The sequence below is a fragment of the Equus asinus genome, chromosome 16 (assembly GCF_041296235.1).
Source record: "Equus asinus isolate D_3611 breed Donkey chromosome 16, EquAss-T2T_v2, whole genome shotgun sequence".
In the NCBI taxonomy this organism is placed as follows: Eukaryota; Metazoa; Chordata; class Mammalia; order Perissodactyla; family Equidae; genus Equus; species Equus asinus.
Window position 1 is genome coordinate 46,843,666 of NC_091805.1, and position 22,735 is coordinate 46,866,400.

Consider the following 22,735-nt stretch of genomic DNA (forward strand, 5'->3'; position numbering starts at 1 on the left):
TGTGAAGAATAGATAGACTGGAGGCTAATACCTTGAAGGTCAACATGCCTGAATTTCAGGAGCAAAAAACTCCAATGTTTTATTGGAGCTGACCTTGTGTTAGGACATCAAGTAACTACTGAATTCAGAATAAGGAGAGAAAATAACGTTCACCTTGAGCATCCGTTGTAAATGTTGGGAGGAGCTAGGTTAAGAAGACTCCCCTAAAAGAGTAGCAGGAACAATGAGCCACAACTGCCACCCACAAGGGAAAGGATGGTAGCTGCTTGCCATATATTTGCGAAGTCACGCATAAGGCTCTCCCTAACTCAGTCTATCTGAAACGTACCCTCCTCCAAGGCCCCATTCAAGCACTCCTCCACCTTGAGGCTCCGCTTACCAGCCCCCAGTGTTCTCTCTCACTTCCTAATTTAGTGGTTCTGTCTGTACCACTCATTAGCACTTAATATATGCTTGTGATTGTTGTCTGCTGGTTATTATTGAACATTTCCTCACTATATGTCCAGAGAAGCAAAACTCCCATTAAAACGGGATTAAACCTTTGCTGTGGTTAATCCAGTGGGCATTGAATTGTGACTAGGCTAAAATAGAGTTAGAAATCACAGGGGATCATTATGAAATAAGCAGTTCCTGGAATATCAGTCAATGAAGGAAGATGCATTCCTTCTCCCACCCTCCCCTGACTATGCCTGTGCGCCACCTGGCATGGGTTCGCAGACTCCTGGAGGCGGTCCAGGACGAAGGCAGGCTGAGGTTTGCCCTGAGACACTCAGGGCATGCTCTAGGATGGGACAATGCTTCTGAAGTTTTCAGAGCCAGCAGTTCCTCGAGGCAGAATATGCTAACTGTGTGTGTTAGCTTTTGGATAGATGGGTGTGTATCACGTGGAAACCGTGTGGGCAGAAAAGAGCATTTCAGTGTTTTAAGTACAGTGGCAGATTCCTCTGCTTCTTCCTTGTAACAAACTCCAATTTTATCCAAGTGTCAGAGGCCCTCTGGGGAGCCTGGGCCTCTCCCCAGGCCAGAGTGACTCGGTTAGTCAGAGAGCCGGCATAGTAATTCTCTTCTTGGCTATGATTGGTTTAGGCATGAACACAATGCAATTCTGGCCCACAAGCTGCAAGGGGAAGTGGTTGGGGGACTTTTGACAAAGGTTTTATTCATTTCTAAAAGGGTCACATAAGGTGAAACTTCCTTTTTTCTCCTTAGGATATTGTTGCATGAGGATGGAGTCACTGCAACTATCCTGCAACCCTGAAGGGTTGTGTTCGAGGGTGTCCTGAGGATGGTGAGTAGAGAGATGGAAAGAACCTGGGTCCTTGATGACTCTGTCAAGCCCTGAACTAATTCTGAAGATTCCCCATCTCCATACTTCTTTTACCACATCTCATCAATTTTGAGATATATATATATTTACATTTTAACATTTCTGAAGTTAGGATGCATATTTTACGGTATGTCATAGTTAAATTTTTTCTTTTCTTAGTGGAGCTTAAAGTAATTGGGTGTTTTACAAAAGACTGCATCTAAGATTTGGTGAAATGTGGAATGTCCTTATCATTATCCATATTTTAGCAGGCTTTTCCTCTGAGAGCATCCTCACTGACCCGGCAGCTCTCCCCACAGGAGGGAGCGGTGTGGGAAGGGCATTTGGAAGAGGAGGTGACACAGCTGTGGGCGGCCCTTCCTGAGGACGTGCCTGGCTCTGAGTGGAGCTGGACTCCAGGTCCCTCCTGGGAAGTAGACTCTGCTTGTCTTGGGATTTGGAGCAAATGACCTGCACAGGACTCTGCTCCTCCTCAAGCCCAGAGGTCGCCACCAGCAAGTGAAGCGTACTCCAGGGCTGGCAGGGATCTTGAAACAGCCAGTCACATAGGGCTATCTCCTCTACCGATAGTGGCCTTACATGGAGAATGAGCAAAGGCCACAGAAGAGGACTAGAAGTAGACCAGAGGGAAATAAACCAGGGGAAAACACCCAGCCCCTACTTACCACATTGTCTCAGAACTAAAGGCACACCCACCCACACCCTCACCCTTTCCTACAGCTGGTGGGAGGCGGGCTACTGCCCCTCCCCCACCGAGGCCTGTTCCCAGGGCAGCCCTGCCCTCCTCCCCTGCCCTCCGCAGTCAAAGAGGGACTGGGATTAGCACCTCCAAACCTTGAGATGTCTGTTCATTTGGGATTATGTTTCTCTCATAGACAATTTAAAATACAAATCAAAAAATAAATCCCTGACTTGACAGGGGGCCCTGTCACCCCTGATGGATGAGTGAACAACAGACTTTGTGGTCATGCCTACTTCCCTCAGGGGGCAAAGGAGGGTTTTCTGATTCTTTGGAAAGGAATTGTAGTTACATTCTGGGCTTCCTTTCTTGAAGTGGCTGAAAGAAGTACAAGTCCTCCCACACCAGTCTTCCTAGATTTTGGAGAGCAGGGGATGCACCATGTGAGGGGCAGGCAGGGTAGGGTGGGGCCCTCTTTCTCGCCTTGACCACATACCCGCCCCTCAGGGCCGGGTGGAGTCCACAGGGCTCAGGGTTTGCTTCTACTCTTTGGCCCCGTCCCTCCCTCCCGCAGAAGTCCAGGTGCAGGTTCTGCTCTCAGCCTCTGGGGCGGCCCTAGCTAAAGCTTGCAGAAGCTGGGGTCACTCACCCATGTAGAAATACTCTGGGGATTTGTCCTCTGATGAGAAATCCTTCATGGTGCCACCGAACCGAAACCATAGTCCAAAAGCAATCACGGCCGACCCTGCCAGCTGAAAGGTAAAGCACACGGCCTTTACAACAAATGGAAACCCCACGGCTTTTACGACGAATAGAAGGGGAAAGTGTGCGCATAACCCAGGAGTGGGCTGGGGGCACAGGATGCTGAGGCTGGAAGAGGACCTCTCTTTAGAAATCAGCTCGCCGACCCTTCACGTTTCTCTAGGAAGATGAAATGATCTGCTGAAAGCCCCCAAGGCACCTGACATGATATTAGACCTGGGGTTTCCTGATTCCAAGCCCAGGGTTGTTCCCATTCTGCTGGGCGGCCCTGTGGTTATGGGGCATACACGGCATAGCTCGGGAGGCATCTCAAAAAGAACGTTCCAGTAACAGTCCCCATAAAAGGCATCTGCCCCTGCCTTATTGTCCTTTGCTGGGCACTTTGGACCTCCTCACCAACACCACAATGAAAGGGGACTGTGTTTCAGCCGCCGGGTCACCGACAGCAAGATGAACTCCAAGACCCTGGGGAAACCCACTTTTCTAAACAGGAAGGACACACACCAACCTCAGGACCCACCCACACTTTATGAGTGTGCCGTGCCCAGTGAGAAAGCTGTTTCAGAGGCATCTAGAACGCTTTCTGCCCCCCAGGCCTCCACGGTCACTGCTGGGCCCGGGGATGGTTTAGCAAGCAGGAGGGAGCCTGCCTGTTTTTTTTTTTTTTTTTGGTTGCTATTTTGAGTTTCCATGGAAAGTGAGAAAGGAAAAAATAATTTTCTGAAAAAGCATGGTCTGTGTGCTGTGCGGCTCATGGAGAGGCTGAGCGGCTGGCGCAGACAGTGGCTGGGCAGGCTGGCAGCTGGGAGAGTGATCGCTTGCTTCCTCTCGGCCACTCTGGGGCCTCTTGTGAGGCTCCACACCAAAGCTGGAAGCCCCTTCTGCCACTGCAGGACTGTCACAACTCCCCGCCAGCAGGCTCCAGCCATGGCATCCTCTCTCTCCACAAACAGCCATCTCCAATTTCATTGTATCAGTCACTCAACAGATATTCACTGGGCACCTTCTGGACTCCAGACACTACGGGAAAGTAAGCCGAGATGTCAAAACAGCCTCCAGGTTCTGCCAAGCCATCCAGTGAGTGTGGGGCTGCCCGAGCCCATCACCAGCTTAGATGAACAGCTTAGAGGCTGTCCCTGCCCCAACAGGGAAGAGCAGACACAGGTGCTGGCAACGGGAAGACAGAAGCACACAGCTCAGAGAAGTGGAGGTTCTATGAGGAAACAATGACACCACAGTCAGGGTCAGGCCTGAGCCCTTTGTACACAGCATCCTTCTATCTGTGGGGCTATTTGTAAAGGACCAGCATTACCTTTTGGGGCGATCTGGCTGAATTTAAGTGAGGACTTTAGCCTTCTCTGCCCTCTGTGCCCCCAAGGGCGCTGCCTCTGTGGGGGCTGTGGCACGACTTCAGTGAAGGCTGGAGGAACAGAGTTACACCAGCTGGACTCTAATGTGGAATCACTAAAAGTTTCCAGTACTTAGAGGGAAGCACTAATTGGATAATGTGAGGGACAGCTAACAGAACCAGGCCCAACCAGCTTTAAATGACTTTTGCATTTTTAAAAAGGGTAGCATGGCATGGAAAAATATTGAAAGAAGTCATGCTAAAAATTAACAATATTTATCTTTGAAGGGTGCGATTACAGGTGGCTTTTTTATTTTCACTATATTGTCTAAGTTTTCTGTATTAAGCATGTATTACTCTTATAAGTTTAAAAACATTGTATAAGCATTATATGGTAGTTCATCAGTTCAATCCAAGAAAATGGGGGAGAGTTTTCTTGGGCCGTGCTTTAGTTTGGGAGGAAACCAGCTTTGAGGTCATTGCTGTTTCTGGGGCAGGAAAGAGAGTGATGCCCTTGGGAAAACACCAGCCTAGGAGTGCCGGGGGGCCGCCTGGAGCAGATGTGCCCAGCGAAGCCTCACAGGCTGCTCTGCCCAGCCCGCCTCCGCGGCGACTTGATGGAAAGACAGTTTCCAAATACAAAGCAAAATCTATTGACAGAGGCATCAGGCCAAGGCCTGCAGCCACTGAGCAGCCACCAGGCAGACTGTGGAGGAGGTGACTGGTCCCAGGGACACCCTACCATGTGGCCACATTTTGGCATCTCTGTCCACAAACTCTAATTTATAGCTGTCTGGGATCATCCTCCCAGACGGAATACATTTGTCCACTTCTGGAACACATGTGTTTGATGCATAATGGAAAATTAAAAGAGAGGTTGCAATTTAAAGCCATGGGGCAAGGAGAAAAAAATCTGCATTTGCTCATCCACGCCCCCCAACCCAAGCCACACGGGTTTCCTCCTGGGTCAAGGAAACTGTGGCTCAGCCGAACGTCATCGCGTGCGGAGGGAATCCTCCCAGCATGCAGCTGCTGGCTGTGTCAGGAACACCGTGGGCGAGGAGCCGGTGAGCCCCGAGGTTACTGATGACGAGAGTGATCATGGCTGTGGAAAGCGGCATCGACAGAGACCATGTAGCTCTTTGGTCCTTTCAAATTCACCATTCTTGTAAGGCTCTTGAAATACTCTGGACTTTGGTTGATCTACCACACACCAGAACTCGCTTGAAAAAATTCACACCAATTCCAGTCCAGTCAGGAACAAAGTGAGCAAGTCTAGTGACATTAAACCCCGTTATCCTGTGTGTCCTATACCTGGGAAGAGGTGTCTCACTGAGTGAGCCGAGGGGAGGCTTCAGGCCCCTCCAACCCAAATTTGTAACCCTTCTAGACCAAATCCCCTTCTCTTTTTAATCTGAGCCACTCTGTTGCATTTAGACGTAACACTGCACTTCTGCCAACGGTAGAACAAATAAGGATCAAGGGCTCCCCCTTTTTGTCCCTTTCCTTCTCTTGCCCCCGCCATCATCCCCTTTCCCTTTTTCTCTGTCTGTCAGGGAATCAACTGGGATCCCGGAGGTGCAGTGCTAAGCACTAGGGAAACAACGACAAGGAAGACAGGACTCACAGTCTAACACGCAAGATAACTCGTAAACTAATAAATGCAATACATGCAGGAAGTGTGCTCAGGGGAAGAGCATCACATTGCCCAGAGATCAAAGTGCCACAGCCGGTGCACAGCGGAAGACACTCCATTTAGATTTACATCTTGAAGAATGAGTTAGAAGTCACGGAGCACAGAGGGTCTGGAGGGAGGAGTGAATGCCAGGCAGAGGGAACAGCGCAGGTAAGGGCTTTGCTTTCCTACCTGGAACGCTGTATTGGGGAGAGAGAGCCGGCTATCAGAGGTCAGAGTCTGGGGCTTAAAAGGCGAGTTGGGGCAGACCGTGGCTCGTTGCTTCTACTGAGTTTGCTACTATTTTGAAAAGCCCGTGGGAGGCCCTTGAGGAGAGGCCAGATGCGAGCTACTCATTTTGATGAGAAAAGTCAGGAGCATGAGGGCTGCCCGACCCCAGAAACAGGGAGGAGCCAAAGACAAAGACCTGAGTGGCTGAAGGCCAGAGTCGGAATGCCAGGGAGTGGATGCACTGAGGACCACAAAGGATCCACTCTACTGACTGAAGAACTTGGCTGAGGGCTGCCCTGCTTCCAGGATAGTACGAATCCCCATGCCTTTGGAATAATTATCACTAGAAATACTGTTGCTTTTCCAGGAATGGACTTTTTCAGACAACAGCATGAGTTGGGCTTTGATGTTAATCATTTAATAAACATTTATTGAGCGCCTATTGTGAGCCAGGAGCCAAGGACTCATACATAAGGAAGATCCAGTTCCTTCTCCAGAGGATCTCAGCGGCTCACGGAGAAGCTGATCCCCACTGGGCGGTCCAGGAGGGACATTAACCCTGCAGGTAAGAATTCAATTCCAGAACCAGCCCACGAGAAGATGCCGGATATCATCATTCTTTGTGATGATTTTTTTTTTCTGAGTACCAGTTTTGTGTTAGGCACCCAGAGAATGTGAAAAAACAGGATTTTGAGGGCAGAAGTGTGTCCATTATTTAAAAAGAGGAAAGAATTAAAATAGAAAAAAAAAAGATAGCAGTGAAAGGCACAGACGACTTATAAGTCCGCGTCATTAAAATAGGGGCTCACCAGATACAATTATATTATGCACTTTCACAGGCAAATTATATCAACAGCCAACCATATTCCAGAGAGTTGGTAGGATACAAAGTTGCAAATTGTAAGCATATGTCTTTAGAAAAGACAGTTTGTGTTGGAAAACTGAAGTAACAGAAGAGAGGACTATGGATGTGATAAGAAAGCATTTAAAGCAAAGTGCATGGACAAAAAGTTTCCTTTAAGTAAAGGCTATCTGCCAGAAACAAGTTATTTAGCATAGCATGAGGCAGAACTTGTTACTGAATTTCAATTTTATTTTACTGTATTTATTTATACTTTCCTGGGATTGCTGGTGCAATGTTCTATCTTGAGGACATATTTTTTCACTTAAAAAAAAATGATTTCATGCATCACAAACATGTTTCTTGGGAAGGCACTAAGTTGGAGGGAGGGCAGTGCTGAGATGCAAAGATCACTCTCCAGACCTGGGTCCTCCAGTTGCACAGCTCCGCCGCCCCCAGGGGAGGCTAGCCAACCCTGATCACAAAGAGCAAATATATGCTACTCTGCTATCTGACGACTAAACCCAGCAGAAAGCCCCCTTACTGGGTAAAAAGCATCACTCGGGGGAGCTCTCAGGTAGCACATGTGCTTTTACCTAGATGGGAGACACAATTAATTGTCCTCAGATGCCTAGCCACACAGTTTCAATTCCTTCGCCCACCTGGGGGCCTCTGCTCTTGCTACTTCCTTAGCTAAGAAAGCTCTCCCCCCCGCAACTCTCCCCCCAACTCACACCCAATCACAGCTGTCAGCTCTGATGTCACTTCTCTGGGAAGCCTACCGTGGCCTCAGTATGTACCTTCCTTCATGTCTCGTGCAACTATTTCTATTTAAACATTTCTGTAATATTTTTAAAAATTAAGACCTCAACTGTGTGAGGGCAGGAACAGGGTCTATGTTGCTGTGTCCCAAGCACCTGCCCTCTGCCTTGCAGAGCAGGCTCCCAAAAGACATCTGTCTAATGAGCAAATGGAAGGCCCTCATGAAGGTGCACTTTAGGCCGTGCTATGGACCGAATTGTGTCCTCTTCACCCAATTCATATGTTGAACCTTAACCTCCAATGTATTTGGAGGTGGGGCCTTTGGGAAGTGATTAGGTTTAGAGGAGGTCATGAGAATGAGGCCCTCACGATGGGATTCCCTTATAAGAGACACCAGAGAGTTCCTCTCTCTCTCTCTCCGCCATGTGAGGACACAGTGAGAAGGCAGCTGTCTGCAAGCCATGAAGAGAGCTCTCACCAGGAACCAAACTGGCCGACACCTTGATCTTGACTTTCCAGGCTCCAGAACTGTGAGAAATAAACTCCTGTTGTGTAAGCCACCCATTTTTTTTTATGGCAACCTGACCTAAGACAGACTGACAGGACCAACTTTGAACAACTTCCCTCACAGCCCTCCAAGGGAATACTTCGAGAAGTTCTACAAATCTTCTTCAACTTCTGATGGGGTGACGTCCCAGTAAATCCATCGTAAGTTGAAAATACAGTAAGTCGAAGATGCATTTAATACACCTAATCGACCGAACACCACAGCTTAGCCTGGCCTACTTTAAACGTGCTCAGAACACTTAGACTAGCCTATAGTTGGGCAAAATCATCTAACACAAAGCCTATTTTAGAATAAAGTGTTGACTATCTCATGTAATTTATTGAACACTGCACTAAAAGTGAAAAACAGAATGGTTGTCTGGGTACAGCATGGTCGTAAGTTTATCGATTGTTCACCCTCGTGATCATGTGGCTGAGAGGAAGCTGCGCTCGCTGCCACTGCCCAGCATCACGAGAGAGCATGGCACTGCATATCATTAGCCCTGGACAGGATCAAAATCCCAAATTCGAAGTATGGTTTCCACTGAATGCTTATGGCTTTCGCATCATCGTAAAGTCAAAAAATTGTAAGGTGAACCATCACAAGTCCAGGACTGTCTGTATTTTCAAATTCATCTGCACTGTGATGAATATACCGGGAAACACTGTGCAGACACCTCAGGAGGCACAATGTGAGCACACTGTTGAAAGATTCAGCAAAACACTTTCCCACAGAAAAACAAAACAAGAGTATGTAGTATCAGTTCTGTTTTCCTAAGCCTGCAGGGATGTGTGCTGTGCATCGTGCACAGACACAAAGAACAAACTTATACAAGCCCTTTACAGGCAGCATATGAAAATGAACATTTAATACTATTATAGCAACACACACACACACACTATACTCAAATGAACTAAATCAATTCTGTGTTCTCACTTCCCCAGGGTGAACACCATGTGTACAAACAGCCCAGCTCATTTGCAGTTCTCTTCTTTGGGATAAAGTCACACGAAGTTGGAAATAACACTTCAACCCTAGAGTTTTCATTAAAAGCTTTTAAGCTAATACTTGCTCTTGGTGGCAATTCCCATCCTAGGTGGAATCAGGTAACGAGCACTCACAATTCTTGATCTGATCGCAAACCGTATTATCATGCCATAAGGGTAATGGAGTTCCATCCTTTTAGCAGGCAAAAGTCAAAGCACATTTGCTTTGGAAGATGATACTCATTTTCTCAAAGAGAAAAGCTAGCGCCCAAGATTTTCATCCTATTATGCCGTGAAAGCAAGGTAAGGATTCAGATGGCACTTTCTCAAAATCAAGGATTTTGTCAGAAGAAATAGAAGAGCCAAATGCCATATGACATCCATGCGAAGCTACCTCCGAGGAACCCTGCTGCCCTTGCCTCAACATCAGGACCAGGTGAGGTGGAATTGGGAGGCAGGAGCACGGCAGCATCTGATGGATGGCTGTTAGTTTGGAAATCCACTGGTTAGATGCCATTGTTTCTGACTTCTCCTATTATTTTCCTCATAATGATTTCATAAGAACAAGCTCATGGTAAGAAATTTCTGAAAGACTTCCTTTGGGTAAGGATACATTTTAAAATCAATCAATGCTTAATTCTCTGCACTGATGGAAGGGTTCTGCAATCCATGACAGAATCAGGAGTGTTCTCTTCATCTCTGGAAAGAACACTGGGCTATATTTTTGCGCCAAATGCACCTTCCTCTGTTTGTTTAGGTTGTTGTAAAGTTAACTTGTGTGGGTCAACTGACATTGTTGGGAGGCAGCAGAGAAGTGCTGGGGGAGACAAGCTCAGGGGACGGAAACTGACCCGGGATGAAAAGCTTGCTGTGATGGTAAAGCAGATATAACACAGAGGGTGGAAAGTGGGTTGTATTTATTCAGTGGTTATACATATTTTCTCTAAAGAAATACAGGCAAAAGGAGGAGGAGAGGAGAGATCAGCAGGAATTAGGAGAAGGACGATGGCTGTACAGTTTTCTTTAGACAGCAAAACAAATGTCCTGGACTACTGGCTGATGATTCCAGCAAGCAGACGGCTTCACCAAGCAAAGGCCAAATACATCCAGGCCTAAAACCCAATCCACCAAGTCACTGACGTGAATTAAACCCAACGTCTGCCTTACCTCGCCTCAAGGACATTTCCAGGAGGACAATAATGGTCTTTTCTATGTTCTCTGGACTTCCTCCTCGCAGCCTCCAGCTGGCTCTTACTCTAGGCTCACCCTCTGAATAAACACTTACCTCGAGGGCTACAATGACTCCTGTGACATCTTGTCTACATCAAGCTTTATATAAGCAAAGACAGGACAATAAACAATATTTATTTTACAGCCTAATATTTCTCAAGGTAGTTTGAGAGAACCACTCTTGAGCAGATAAACAGGATTCTTAAATATCAATCAATAATAATGATCTTCACCCAGTTTTAGTTGTTATAGAGAGACCATGGGAGGAAAAAATGTTTCAGGTGGAACTCAGGTTAGACTAGAACCAGCCCAAATGCTTTATTTATTTAAAAGTTAGCTTGGGTGGAATCCAGTAGAAATCATGAAAGTCTAGCTTGGTGTTCTAGAGAGATTTTTCTCGATAGCAGTTTGACCAGAAGTCGTTTGTGGTCATGAAGGCAGGCAGCACTGGGCCATTTACCGGGGATGGACAGGGATGCACACACAGGGAGACCAACAGGGCTTTCTGGATGAGTGGCAGCAGATTCCAAGGCACCTGGTCCTGCTCATTGGGGGCTTTGCGGTCCATGGCCAAGTCCCTTGACCCAGTTTATATGCTGACTCTCTCTCAATCACCATTATGATGGGGAGGGCAGGGCTTGGCACACACTTTGGGATATTTGCCAACTGTTCTTGTAGAAAATTTTACCTCTTCTGAGTATTCAGACTCAGACAATGAATAATGATGTCCTTAGACAGGATAATAACAGAAACATCCATGTGTATAGCACTGCGGTGTCACAGAGTCATAGCAGATAAAAACAGAGGGTTCTGGGCATCCTGGATTTGAATTAGGCTCTGCTCCTCACTAGTCTGTGATCTTGGGCAAGTCACTTGAGCTCGCTAATCCTCAGTTTCCTCAGCTGCAAAGTGCAGGTAAAAACAGTGCCTCCCTAAGAGATTAAATGAGTTCCCATTACACACTTCAAACAGGGAGTGCCCTGCCCGGCACTTAGTGTTAATATTGTGGTAGACTTGCTAACGTTACATTCAAACTGAAAACTGAATCCTACTCAAGATTGGAAACACCACTCCCATGGTACCAATAACTCGTCCTCTGCTGCCTTCCTCTACTAATTTTTATTTAGCACTACTTTCCTTCCCTGACAGCCGGAATTCCCTGGAGTTTTCTAAACCTTCTATACTAGATACGTCAGTGCCCTTTTCCAGAAACTGTGTTCCTCCCTCTCTTTAGTTTCAGTTTTTATAAGACCCAATAAGAGAAAAACAGGAAAAGATGATTTACGAGAGAAAGAATAGCTATATTCAGGCAAGGCTATCCAACAGAACTTTCTCCAATGATGTTAATGTAAAATGTTCTGGCCAGTGCTGTAGCCACTAGCCACCTAAGGCTGTTGAGCACTTGAAATGTGGCTAGTGCAAGTTAGGAGCTGAGCATTAGATTTCTTTTTATATTAATTAATTTAAATCTGAATAGCCACATGAGATTAGCAGCGTAGCCACCGTACTGGAGAGTGCAGGTCTAGAATTCACATGCTCATCATAGCTTCAACCCCCTCTCCCTGTCCATCTGCAGCCTTGGATTCCGAGGCCACACACAGAAACCCAGATCCGCCACGGGCTAGCCCTGAGTCCCCGGGCAAGTTTCTTAAACTCTGCACCTCTGTTTCCTCATGTTAAAAGAGCTGTTATTTCAGAGGGTCATGGTGAGGATTAAAGGAGTTAATATACAAAAAGTACTTAGGAAAGCAGCTGGCACACAGCTTATATTTATATAATGTTCATTACCCTTCAAGATTTTCCTACTGAAATTAGGTTCAAAAACTGTCTCTTAATACATAGCCTTTCTCAATTCCCGTCTTGCCTTCCTCCGCCTTAAACTGATCAGTAGTGCTCTTAGCCTCTCTCCGACTTCTCCCTTATGCCGGCCTGATTTACCTATCTTTTTGTACCTGCATTTCTGGAATGCATCAAGACTAAATCCAACACTGGATGTAATCTCCCTGGTCACAGATGTCACATTTTCCAAGCCAGTAATGTTTCTTATACTTTATACTCCACATGCCCTAATACCTTAATATACGGAGAGGAACATTTAATTAAAATTAGTTTCAAATCAGAAGACCTGGGTGTGAATCCTGGCTCTGCTCCTCCCTAAATCCTTGATCTCAGACATACTACCTACTGTGCCTGACTTTCAGCTCCCGCATCTGTAAAATGGGAATGATTACGTTATTTCATGGGATTGTTGTGATTCATGATCAAATGGGATAATGCATGTGAGAGTATTTTGTAAACTAAACCATTATATGAATATTAATTAGCATTATTATTTTTGTTCCCAATTAAATCCAAAGAGGATGAAAAAAGCAAGCCAAGGTAACCCTTACTCATCTGTAAGATGTGTTCCCAGCCCATCTGGTGTTCTCATTTTACCGGCCTCTTTCTCAATTCCTTCTCCTTAATTCCTTAGCAACCATGACGTGACCGGTCTCGGTGGTCAGTATAGCATCACTTGCTTTCGGAGAACAGCCCTGTTGTGAGATTAACTGTGAATAATAAAGTAGGGGATGGAGGTTATGTTCTCTTGTCACACATGACTGGAGACCCAAAGATACTGCATGAATGCTCTAGAATAACACAGTGAAACACAATGGACAATGAACAGGTGGCTGCCTGGTAATACTATAAACCATCAAATCTTAATGTAAAAAAAAAAGGTCTTAAGACAATAATGGTAAAGTGGTCACTGGAATGAAGAGAACTGCCGCAAGGAAGCCAGGGGAGCAGGCCAAGAGGAAGGGCACTCTGCTCCATTCAGAAACCAGAGCCACCGGGGGTCTTCGACCTCTTCAGGCCTCATCAAAACCAGTGGTTCCCTAGACCAGCAACATCAGTGTCACCAGGGGCTTGTTACAACTGCAGACCCACTGAATCAGAGGATATATCTGAGCAAGATTCTGGGTGATTTGTACGCACATTAGAGTCGGAGAGGCACTGATCCCCAAAGGCCTCCCACTGCACCCACAGGCCTCCCTGTGGAAGCTCAGCAGCCGGGCAGGTAACAAACAGATGGCTCCTGCACTGGGGTCAGTGCACACAGCCCTGTTAACTGGAGCCATCCTGTGATGCTGAACCTCTTCCAGGTGCTGAGGACGGACGGAGGCCACCAGCAGGACACTGTCCCCGCCTACAAGGAGCAAAGACACCAGAGAGGAAGCAAACCACAATCAAAGGCCAAATGGAGTACTTAGTAAAGGCGCGAGTGCCTCAAGGCCAAGGACTGTGTCTTACTGGTTTTGAAAGCCCAGCGTGTGGCAGGGGGCTGGGACGTAGCAGGTGGTCAGCACATGTTTGCTGAGTGACTGACTGCAGAGGAGGGAACCTCCCCTTTGACTCCTTGTCCTTCATAAGCTACGAGACTCCTGCTGCTGTGCTTGGTTGGTTGGGCCTAGGACACCTACTGCCCACTTCTCCTTACTTTTACGAACCTTTTGGATTCTGGATTCTTCTTGCACTTCTAGTGTTTAAACACGACTACTACTAATATCTTCTGTTATTGAGTATTTACCACCCACATGTACCATACTTACTACTTTACACACATGAACTCATTATCCGCACAAAGATCATAGATTGATGTTGGTACCTGATCACATCCATTTTACAGATGAGAAAACTGAGGCTCGAAGAGGTTAAACAACTTGCCCAAGGTCCCCTAGTTGGTAAATAGTACAGCCAGGAATAAACCCAGGCAGTGCGATGCCAGTATCCACCTTCTAGGCTTTGAATCCCTGTATTTGAATTGCCACGCTGCAGACTGTCTGCAGACTGGCCCCTGTCACAGACTCCTAGTCCCTCCCAGTCCACACTGGCGGAGGCTGGCCCCTCTCGTCCACACTGCAGGAGGCTGGCCTCTGCTGCTCTCTTCCCACCTTGACAGAAATCAGAAATGAAGACTATCCTACAAGAAGGCCAAGGAAATCCCTATCTGCTTTCTGGGGTGGTCTAGCTTTTGGGTGAACCTGGAGGAATACTTTCTTCAGGGATTTATTTTTTCCTGAGGAAGATTGTCACTGAGCTAAGATCTGTGCCAATCTTCCTCTATTTGATATGGGATGCCACCACAGCATGGCTTCATGAGCGATGCTAGGTCTGCTCCCGGGATCCAAACTGCAAACCTCAGGCTGCCAAAGCAGAGCCCATGAAACTAAGCACTACGCCAGGCTGGCGCCTTCAGCTCTTTTTTTTTAACCAATCTTTCTCACAGATCTGAAGTTACTGTTTGAGGTAAGTTTGGGAAAGAGAGGCAGGCAACCTTGGTCAGCTTCTGTGGAGTCAAACATCTTTCACTCCAAAGCCCAGGAGACACTGTCTTTCCTAAAAGCACTTTTCAGACATCGCCAAGTGAAACCCCAAGGCTGCATTAATCATGGCGAGAAGGAAAGGAGAACAATTTCAAACAAGCCATATATGGCATCTGACTTTCTACAATGAACAGTCCTGCTTCCTGTTGGTCGGTAGCCCTGAGCAGCTCATACAGCACAATGATAGGAAAACGCTGAGCACACGACAATAAGCCAAGGCATAAACAGCGCCCAAGGTTTTCTTTAAACCAACAGATGTGGCTTGGTGGACTGTGGTGTGTTATTTATATTGCTATGCAACGGAGGGAAAAAATAAAGGTGATTTCAGTGAAAGGCAGGGACTCTGCCATGCTATCTGACTGTGGTGTCAGACACCACAGTCAATTCAGACGCCACAGATGCTGGGAGGGGCTTCATGTTAGACACCAACCATGATAACAGAAATTAACTTAGTGGGGTTCACGGCTAGGCTTTACTTTTGTTTCTGAATATGCTGAATACAGTCGGCGGCCCTGGGCCAGGGAGCGCTGTGCCGGCTCAGGCAGGATCCAGTGGATGTTTATAAGATCAGGAGCGCAGCCCAGGGAAACTTCAACCAAGCTGCCAGGAGGTTGCAAATCCACTTGTCAAACTGCGGATCACAAAACATACCCCACCCCCGCCTCCGTGCCAGCCTTCTGGTGAGTTCCTGACAGGAAAGGAAGTGCTGCCACAGAGGGGGACCTTATACCTTAGAAGGGCAGGCACGCCAGCATCGAAGGGTGTGTGTAAATACCACGCTTGAAGTCACAGCGACAGCCGATCCCTCCAGGAAAACGTCCCCCACCCTCTGCCCCTTCCCCACACTTCCCAGAAACCCCTCCAATCAGGAAAAACAACTTCAGAAACCAGGGCAGGGCTTTTCTGGAATCTGGTTCCCTCAGTTACAGTCAAGGTAGATATCTGGATAATTTATCCCAAACAACTGCTTTCCCCTAAATCATTAGGTACCTGTCTCAAGGCGCCCCTTTCCCTTTGGTCATGTATGTACAGGCGTGGGAAGGCTGCCTGCAACTGCCGCTCTTCCAAGACCCTGGGTTCCCACCCACCACGGAACTGGGAGAGAGGAAGGCCCCACCTTCCCCTGCTGGGCTCAATCTGTGTGAACAATCGAAAGGTAATGAGCAGGAAGAGATAGGCTCAGTCCTCCAGATAAAGTTGATAACTGATCACCTGTGCAAATCAGGAAGGCCATTTGTACCAAGTTCTCTAAACTGCAGACTCATCAATTCACTGCACGGCTATTTACCAGTGCCTCCTACATGCTGGGCACTGTTCTAGGCACTAGGGCACAGCTGTGAACAAAACAGAAAAGAATTCCTTCTCTCAGTGTTCTCAGTTCTAGTGGGGAAAATCCGCAAGTACAAACTGGGAAGATAACGTGCAGTTATCCTAAATGAAGACAAGCTGCTAGTCACTTGGCAAACATCTACACTATTCCCCAACACTGTGGGCCTCAGAAAAGAGAGCTAACTTTTACTGAATGCTTCCTATGTGCCAGTCACTGAATGATAATATTTTCTTTTTTTTCACTTTTCTTTTTGGAGGAAGATTAGCCCTGAGCTAACATCTGCCACCAATCCTCCTCTTTTTTGCAGAGGAAGACTGGCCCTGAGCTAAGGTCTGTGTCCATCTTCCTCTACTTTATATGTGGGACGCCTGTGACAGCATGGCTTGACAAGCAGTGCGTAGGTCTGCACCCAGGATCCGAACCGGCAAACCCCGGGCCACTGAAGCAGGACGTGTGACTTAACTGCTGTGCCACCAGGCCCAATAACATTTTCTGAGCACTTACTATGGACTAGGCTCAGAGGAAGGTGAGGTCAGATACTTCATGTATTTCCTCTTAATCCTATCAACAACTCTATTACCCCAACTGTACAGATGAGAAGACAGGCCTAGAAGTAAGGGGAACTTGCTCAAGCACACCCCCTTGGGATCTCTGCACTTAAGCCTGACCCCTTCATCAGACAGTGTCACACTCACCCTTGCTCTGTTCCTACGCTGGTGGGCGGTGTGTCACCCCCTCACCTTGTCTACCTCCATTCTACCAAGCCTTTGAGGTTCAGCTTAAACATCCCCTCCTTCAGGAGAACTGTCCTGACTCCTCACTGTGGCTCTGACCCTTTCTCTGAACGCCTTAATTAGATCCTGTGTATCAAAGGTCACGTCTAAGCCCAGTGGTTAACACATGGTAGACACTCAAACTTCGCTTTGTTCCTGCTTCCCTTCCTGACTGTCTTTATGGTCAGAGGTGTGAAATTTGCCACTCGATTATACACTGTCTTATTTGTTTGTTGTTGTTCTATATGCATTGGATTTGTTTCCTCAACTAGATTAGCAGCTTAAGGAACAGTGCTTTATATTTATAAATTACATATGTTGATATATGTATAAGTTATCTTTATATCTTTCAATACTTGCTTGATAATTGTTTGAGTGGTTCTCAACTGCAGCATGCATCAGAATTACCTGGAGGGCTTGCTAAAATAGATCACTGAGTCCCTCCCCCAGAGTTTTCTGATTCAGCAGGCCCAGAAGGGGGCTGAGAACATGCATTTCTGACTCGTTCCCAGAAGGTACTGATGCTGCTGGTCCAGGAGCCACACTTTGAGAACCACTGGTTAGAAGTTTAACGTATCACAGTGCTTAGGAGCATGTAGGCTGAGTCTGAGTCCCACCGCTGCCACTCACGGGCTGTGTGATCTTGGGCATGTTAACCTATTTGAGCTTGTTTCCTCATCTGTGAAAAATGAGGATAACAACAGTACGCACATCAGGATTGTTGTGAGGATTAAATGCAATAATGAATGCAATGTGCTTAGCACTATCCTTGACACACTGAAAGGATTCAGTAAATGCTTCTATTATCCCTGGAAAGGCTGGCACAACAGCAGGCCTAAGTACGCACTGAACCCAGCCTCAGAATTCCTTCTCAGGCTGATAGAAAACTTCTTTTGAATTTGTAAGCAGAGAGAGTGAAGGGTGTCACTGAAGCATGACATCTATAATTAACAGCTTTTGAAATTAAGCCAGACTATTAAAAAGCACAACATAAAGGGCCTTTAGAAATGCCCCCGCCTCTGCCCCCTGAGTATGCTGGCTGTAAATGCCCAGGTGGACAAAAAACAAGTGTATTTTTAAAATGCAGGGGCTGTCTTCGGGGTACCTCCTTCACATCTTCCCCTGCTGAGGGATGCTGAGGATGGTATCTTGGCCTCTGAGAGCTTGTTGTTGCTGGAGTCACTCAGGCATCTGGGCTAATGGGTTAGCAGACACAAGCAGAGCCCATCATTCAATAATTAATTAGCTGCAGTCACGGGAAGACAAACTCCCTGGAGCAGTCAGGACAACCACCACCCTCCTCAATTCTAGTTTCAAAGCACCCCGGCCCCTGCTGCTCCCTCCCAGCACCAAGAGCCTCTCCCCCCAAAGCAAGATCTCTATTTCCCCTCAGGGTCTATCTGAGCAGATACACTGGCTGACATTCTCTTGAGAAAGCCCAAGAGGGAATACGCAGACAAGAGAATTTTCAGACCTTGTCTTACAGTGCTCCAGGGCGAGAGGCAGGGGATCCAGGGATCCATGGATGGTGTGGCACTAACCTCGTCCCCGTAATATAGGAGACAAGGGTCATGGCCCTTATCTCTCTGTAAACCACTAATCCCGGGAATGTGGTGCGTTCAACGCAAAGTTGAATGAGATCATTTCTCGGAGCATTAGTATGTAGCAGAGGCTGCCGGCTGGTTGTAGGGAGAAGCTGCTACCTTTGGAAGCCCCTCTCTTCCACTCCTCCCTTTCACAGAAGAGCACCACCACCTCCCCCCATCCAGTGGTACCCTCCCCTAATTCCCAGAAAAAGAACGACCCTCCGCCCCCCACCCCCAGCCCCGAAACACACACACACGTACACCATTTTTACTCCTACCCGCAATTTCCTAAACAAAACCATCACAGCCAAGTGGTGTCTCCACACACTCCGGTTGGGGTACCATCCCTGGCGGCCCGGCGCAGGGGGTTCACTCCCAACGCCCTGGCCAGGCCCTGGCTCCAGCGTAAAGGCAGAGCGAGAAGGGGTGTGTGCACGGGAGGCTGGCGGGGAGCCGACCGCTCAGGAGGTGAGAAGGGGTTGCTGTCCCCGCACCTGGAGTCACCACCAGCTGCCAGATGAAGACCAAGGCAAGAGGTTCCTCAAAGGGAAGAGCCACAAGGTGTCTGCCCCCCCTTCTCACCATTGCTCGTTGCTCAGTCTCTCACTCTTTCCGTTCTCTCCCCTCCATCCCTCTCCTCCCTCTTTGTCTGCTGCCTTCTCACCTCCGCCTTTTGGAACACCCTGCCTTCAGGAGCCCGGCTCGGACGCCGCAGCGGTCAGCGCCCCGGGGGACTCCGGCCCCGCGCCCCGGCCCAGCCCCCTCCCCTGCCCGACCCTCTCGGCTCCGGGTCTTACCCAGAAGAGCAGGTTGAAGCCGAGCAGCAGGTACTTGATGCACCGCAGGCCCCCGCGGAAGCGCCCCATGCTGCGGCCCCGGCGGCGGGATCTCGAGTCCCCAGGCCCGCGCTCGGAGCGCCGGGAGCGGCGGGAGCCGGCGGGGAGGGGGCGGAGCGCGAGGGCTGTGGGCGGGGTCTGCGGGGGGCGGGGCGGCAGCCTGGCAGCCGGTCGAGAGAGAGGGGGTCGGGGGTACTCTGAGCGGAGAGGCTGGCGAGGGGTGGGGGCGTAGCGGGAGTGGAGACCCAGCTGCCAGAAGGAGAACGTCGCCCGCTCTCCCCCCGGGACGAGGGACCGCCTCCCTTCCTCCGGATGCAGGGCGACGCGCCCCACTCCCGGTGGTTATCCGAGCATCCGCGAGGAAGGAGCGTCCGCTGGGGACCCGAGACCCATTTAATCAGCGCCCTGTGCAGAGGCTCATTTGAGGCCTGTGGTGATGGCTGAGATTTAGGACGAGGCCCCAGTGGCTAAGGGAACCTAGGAAGGGGGCCTCTGGTAGAAGAGATAAGTAGGACCTGAGGCGGCCCTGACTCTGGCAGTACCCGTCTCGGGGCACGCGGGCCGGGGCGCCCGGTCCAGGGCTGTGGTTCCTTGGCGCCGTCCGAGCGCACAGGCGGTGGAGGCCGCTTCTAGGGGACCTTCCCTCGGCCCCTCCCGCGCTCCTCCGAGGACTCTTACCTTAATAGGCAAGACCCTGGAGAAGGCGCGGGATGCGGCTGCCCTGCGCCCTGACGGCTGCTCCCCACCCTGCTCGTCCTGGCCAGCAGATGGGGAGTCAGACTCCCCGGCTTCTGCTGGATTCGACTGATGAAGGGAGGGCTTGGAAAGGAATCCGAATCCTCGGGGGGATTAATCGTGATGTGGAGACGGGAGAAAAGGTGGCAGGTTTTGTTTTTCTTTGTTTATTAAGTTAGGCTGCTGGCGGGGAAACCAGACTCCCACTCCTATTGACTAAGTGTCTACAATATGTGGTGCCAGACAGTATGGGGGCGAAAGAAAGTGTAAAATCCAAGGAGCCTATGCATTAATTCAGCAAAACTTTAAGTGTCTATTCTAGGCCAGACATAGTAGCAAGCCCTAGGGACTCAACCATGCGGAGACAGCAAAACCTAGTAGCACCGTCTCTGATGGTAGACACAGATCTGTGAGCAAGTAATTATCGCAAGGTGAAGAGGTTGGGTTAAGATTCGGGCCAGCACGGCCTGGCCTCACTGCACTGGGCAGGAAATGCTTTGCTGAGGAGAGTGGGCCTGATCTGGTCTTGAAAAAGGAGTCTGAGCAGAGAGGAAGGGCAGTCCAGGCAGATGGAAAAGCATGTGCAAAAGCAGAGGGCTGGAGAGAACAATGCCTCCTGGGGAACCAAGTGGAGCAGAGAGGGAGGTGGGTCAGAAAGGTGGTGGGCACAGCTTTCAGTCAGCAGATGAAAATGCACGACTGTCCTCCGGCCTCGGTTTCCTCATCTGCAACATGGAGATAATGGTACCCACTTAAAAGAGTTGTGAAGATTAATGAGTTAATATTTGTACAGTGCCTGGAACAGTGCCTGGCACAGAATAAGTCCTATAAAAGGGTTGGCTCTTATTGTATTGCACTCAGTCAGGTGACCAGTTTCTACCATATTGCCATCTTTGCCGACATCTGTGTCGTTGGACTTTTGTTTGAATACCTGGTGAATTTTATTTATGAAAATGAGTAGAAGACAGAAAAATGAAAGTGCTGACTCTGATAATAAGCATAAGTCTTAAACAGTGAAATAGAGACAAAGACAGAAGTCATTAGGTAGACAGAAAAAGGCAAATCTTTAGCTTCAATCAAATACTTATTGTTCTACAGCTACCATCTCTGATCTATTATAAAGGAAAAGAACTAGATTAAAGAGTAGTGTCTAGTACACAGTAGGTATTCAATAAATCTCTGAGCTGAATCAACAATGATATTATACCTTAAATATATTGTTGAACTTTATGTCTCTAAGACAAAATACATTTAGAGATCGTACATTTTATACTCTCTGGGAACAGAGCCCCTATTATAACATATAAATTTATTATTCCTTCACACGGTTTTGGCACACAGATGGTTGCCTGCCTAGCATAACAGATTTAGATTTTGAGTATAGACTTCCTCAGCTCCAGGATCTACAAAGTCGTGTCTTAGGGGAGTTGACCCTTGACAGGACTAGGGAGTCCTAACTGATAACACATTTCTAAGAGTAGATTATTATACCAAGGTAGAGGATGACATCAAATGACGTAATAAGGAAGTTAGCCTTTAAACTAGACGTTATGCAAAGTCATAGACAGGATCGAAGCAGGGGGTAAGATGGTTAGATTTCTATTTTTAGAATGGTCAAGCTGGGGCAACATTGAGGATGGTTTGACGTTAAGTCTTGAGACTAATTAAGAGACTGTTACAGCAGTTCAGGTAAGAAATGAGAACCTGGACCAAGGTAGTGGCTGTGGGTATAGGAAGGAGGCTCAGATTTGAGAGATGTTCAGACTGTCAGATAAAAGATCAAGACAGAGTAGATATGAGGAATAGAAGGAGAAAGAGGGGAAAGGATGACTCCTGGGTTTCTTACTTGGGTAGCTGGGCAGATCATGGAACCATTAACAGAGATAGAGGGTATAGAAGATGAAGCAAGTTTGGGGGAGAATGTTACACATACTTTAGATGGGCTCCTCCATCACCCAATCCTACATCCATTTAGAGGGTAGGAAAGCAAAGTACTCGCTTCCTGATTTCCTTTGCAGCTGGGGGGCGGGCCATATGACACAGTTCTGATTAATGGGATTGTGTGGAAGTCTGCTGGGAGGCTTCTGGAAAATCTGAAATTGTCTTGATAAAATGTTCAATTGACACTGGCATTGCTCCCTTCCCTTTTTTCCTGTCTCCAACTCAGACATGATGACTAGAGCTGCAGAACATTTTGTGACTGTGAGGAAAGGCCAAAAGAATTGCAGACCTGCCAGCCAGGAGATTGTTGAACTACCGAACCAATGCCAGCGGCCACCTACCTCCAGATTTCTTGTTATGAAAGAAAAATAGCCCTCGTTTTGTTTGACTTTTATATTTTGTTACTGTAGCTGATGATATTTCTGACATGGGAAGACAATAAATTCATATTTGGATCTGTTGAGTTTTAGATCTGATGGAAAATCCAGATGGAGTGGTCCAGGAGACAGATGGAAATATGATTGGGATTCTGGAGAGAGGTTCGGGCTGTAAGTTTAGGTTAAAGATGCATCAGTAAATGGTGATAATAGAAACCAGTGGTCTTCAAACTTTTGCCCACACATCCCCTAAAAGAATTATGAAAAAATATATTCTCCCTTGCACATTTTCCCCAATATTTTATTGTGAATATTTTCAAATGTAAAGTTGAAATAATTGAGCAGTGAACACCATATCGCACCACCTAGATTCTACTATAAACCTTTTGCTTTAGTTACATT

At 47.8% G+C, this 22,735-nt stretch overlaps 1 protein-coding gene and 1 long non-coding RNA gene across 3 annotated transcripts in view; one reads left to right on the top strand and one right to left on the bottom strand.

Moving 5' to 3' along the window:
- The window catches only part of TSPAN2 (tetraspanin 2), a 41,858-nt gene extending 22,274 nt beyond the window's left edge, over positions 1–19,584 (bottom strand). Inside the window, exons 1-2 of the mRNA XM_014848244.3 lie at positions 19,242–19,584; positions 2,656–2,758 (exon numbers count right to left, since the gene is read on the bottom strand). Coding sequence (XP_014703730.1) covers positions 2,656–2,758; positions 19,242–19,310 — 172 coding nt within the window. The 5' untranslated portion in view covers positions 19,311–19,584. The remainder of the gene's footprint in view (positions 1–2,655; positions 2,759–19,241) is intronic.
- Positions 5,833–10,453, top strand: LOC106835683 (uncharacterized). 2 transcript variants are annotated; one of them, XR_011494913.1, is made up of 6 exons: positions 5,833–5,962; positions 6,390–6,587; positions 8,145–8,333; positions 9,117–9,278; positions 9,359–9,594; positions 10,108–10,453. It is a non-coding gene; the product is annotated as an uncharacterized lncRNA (long non-coding RNA). The 2 variants fall into 2 exon arrangements; XR_011494914.1 differs by lacking the exon at positions 5,833–5,962 and having other exon boundaries at positions 6,289–6,587; positions 8,056–8,333; positions 10,108–10,452.
- Positions 19,585–22,735: the final 3,151 nt, after the last annotated feature.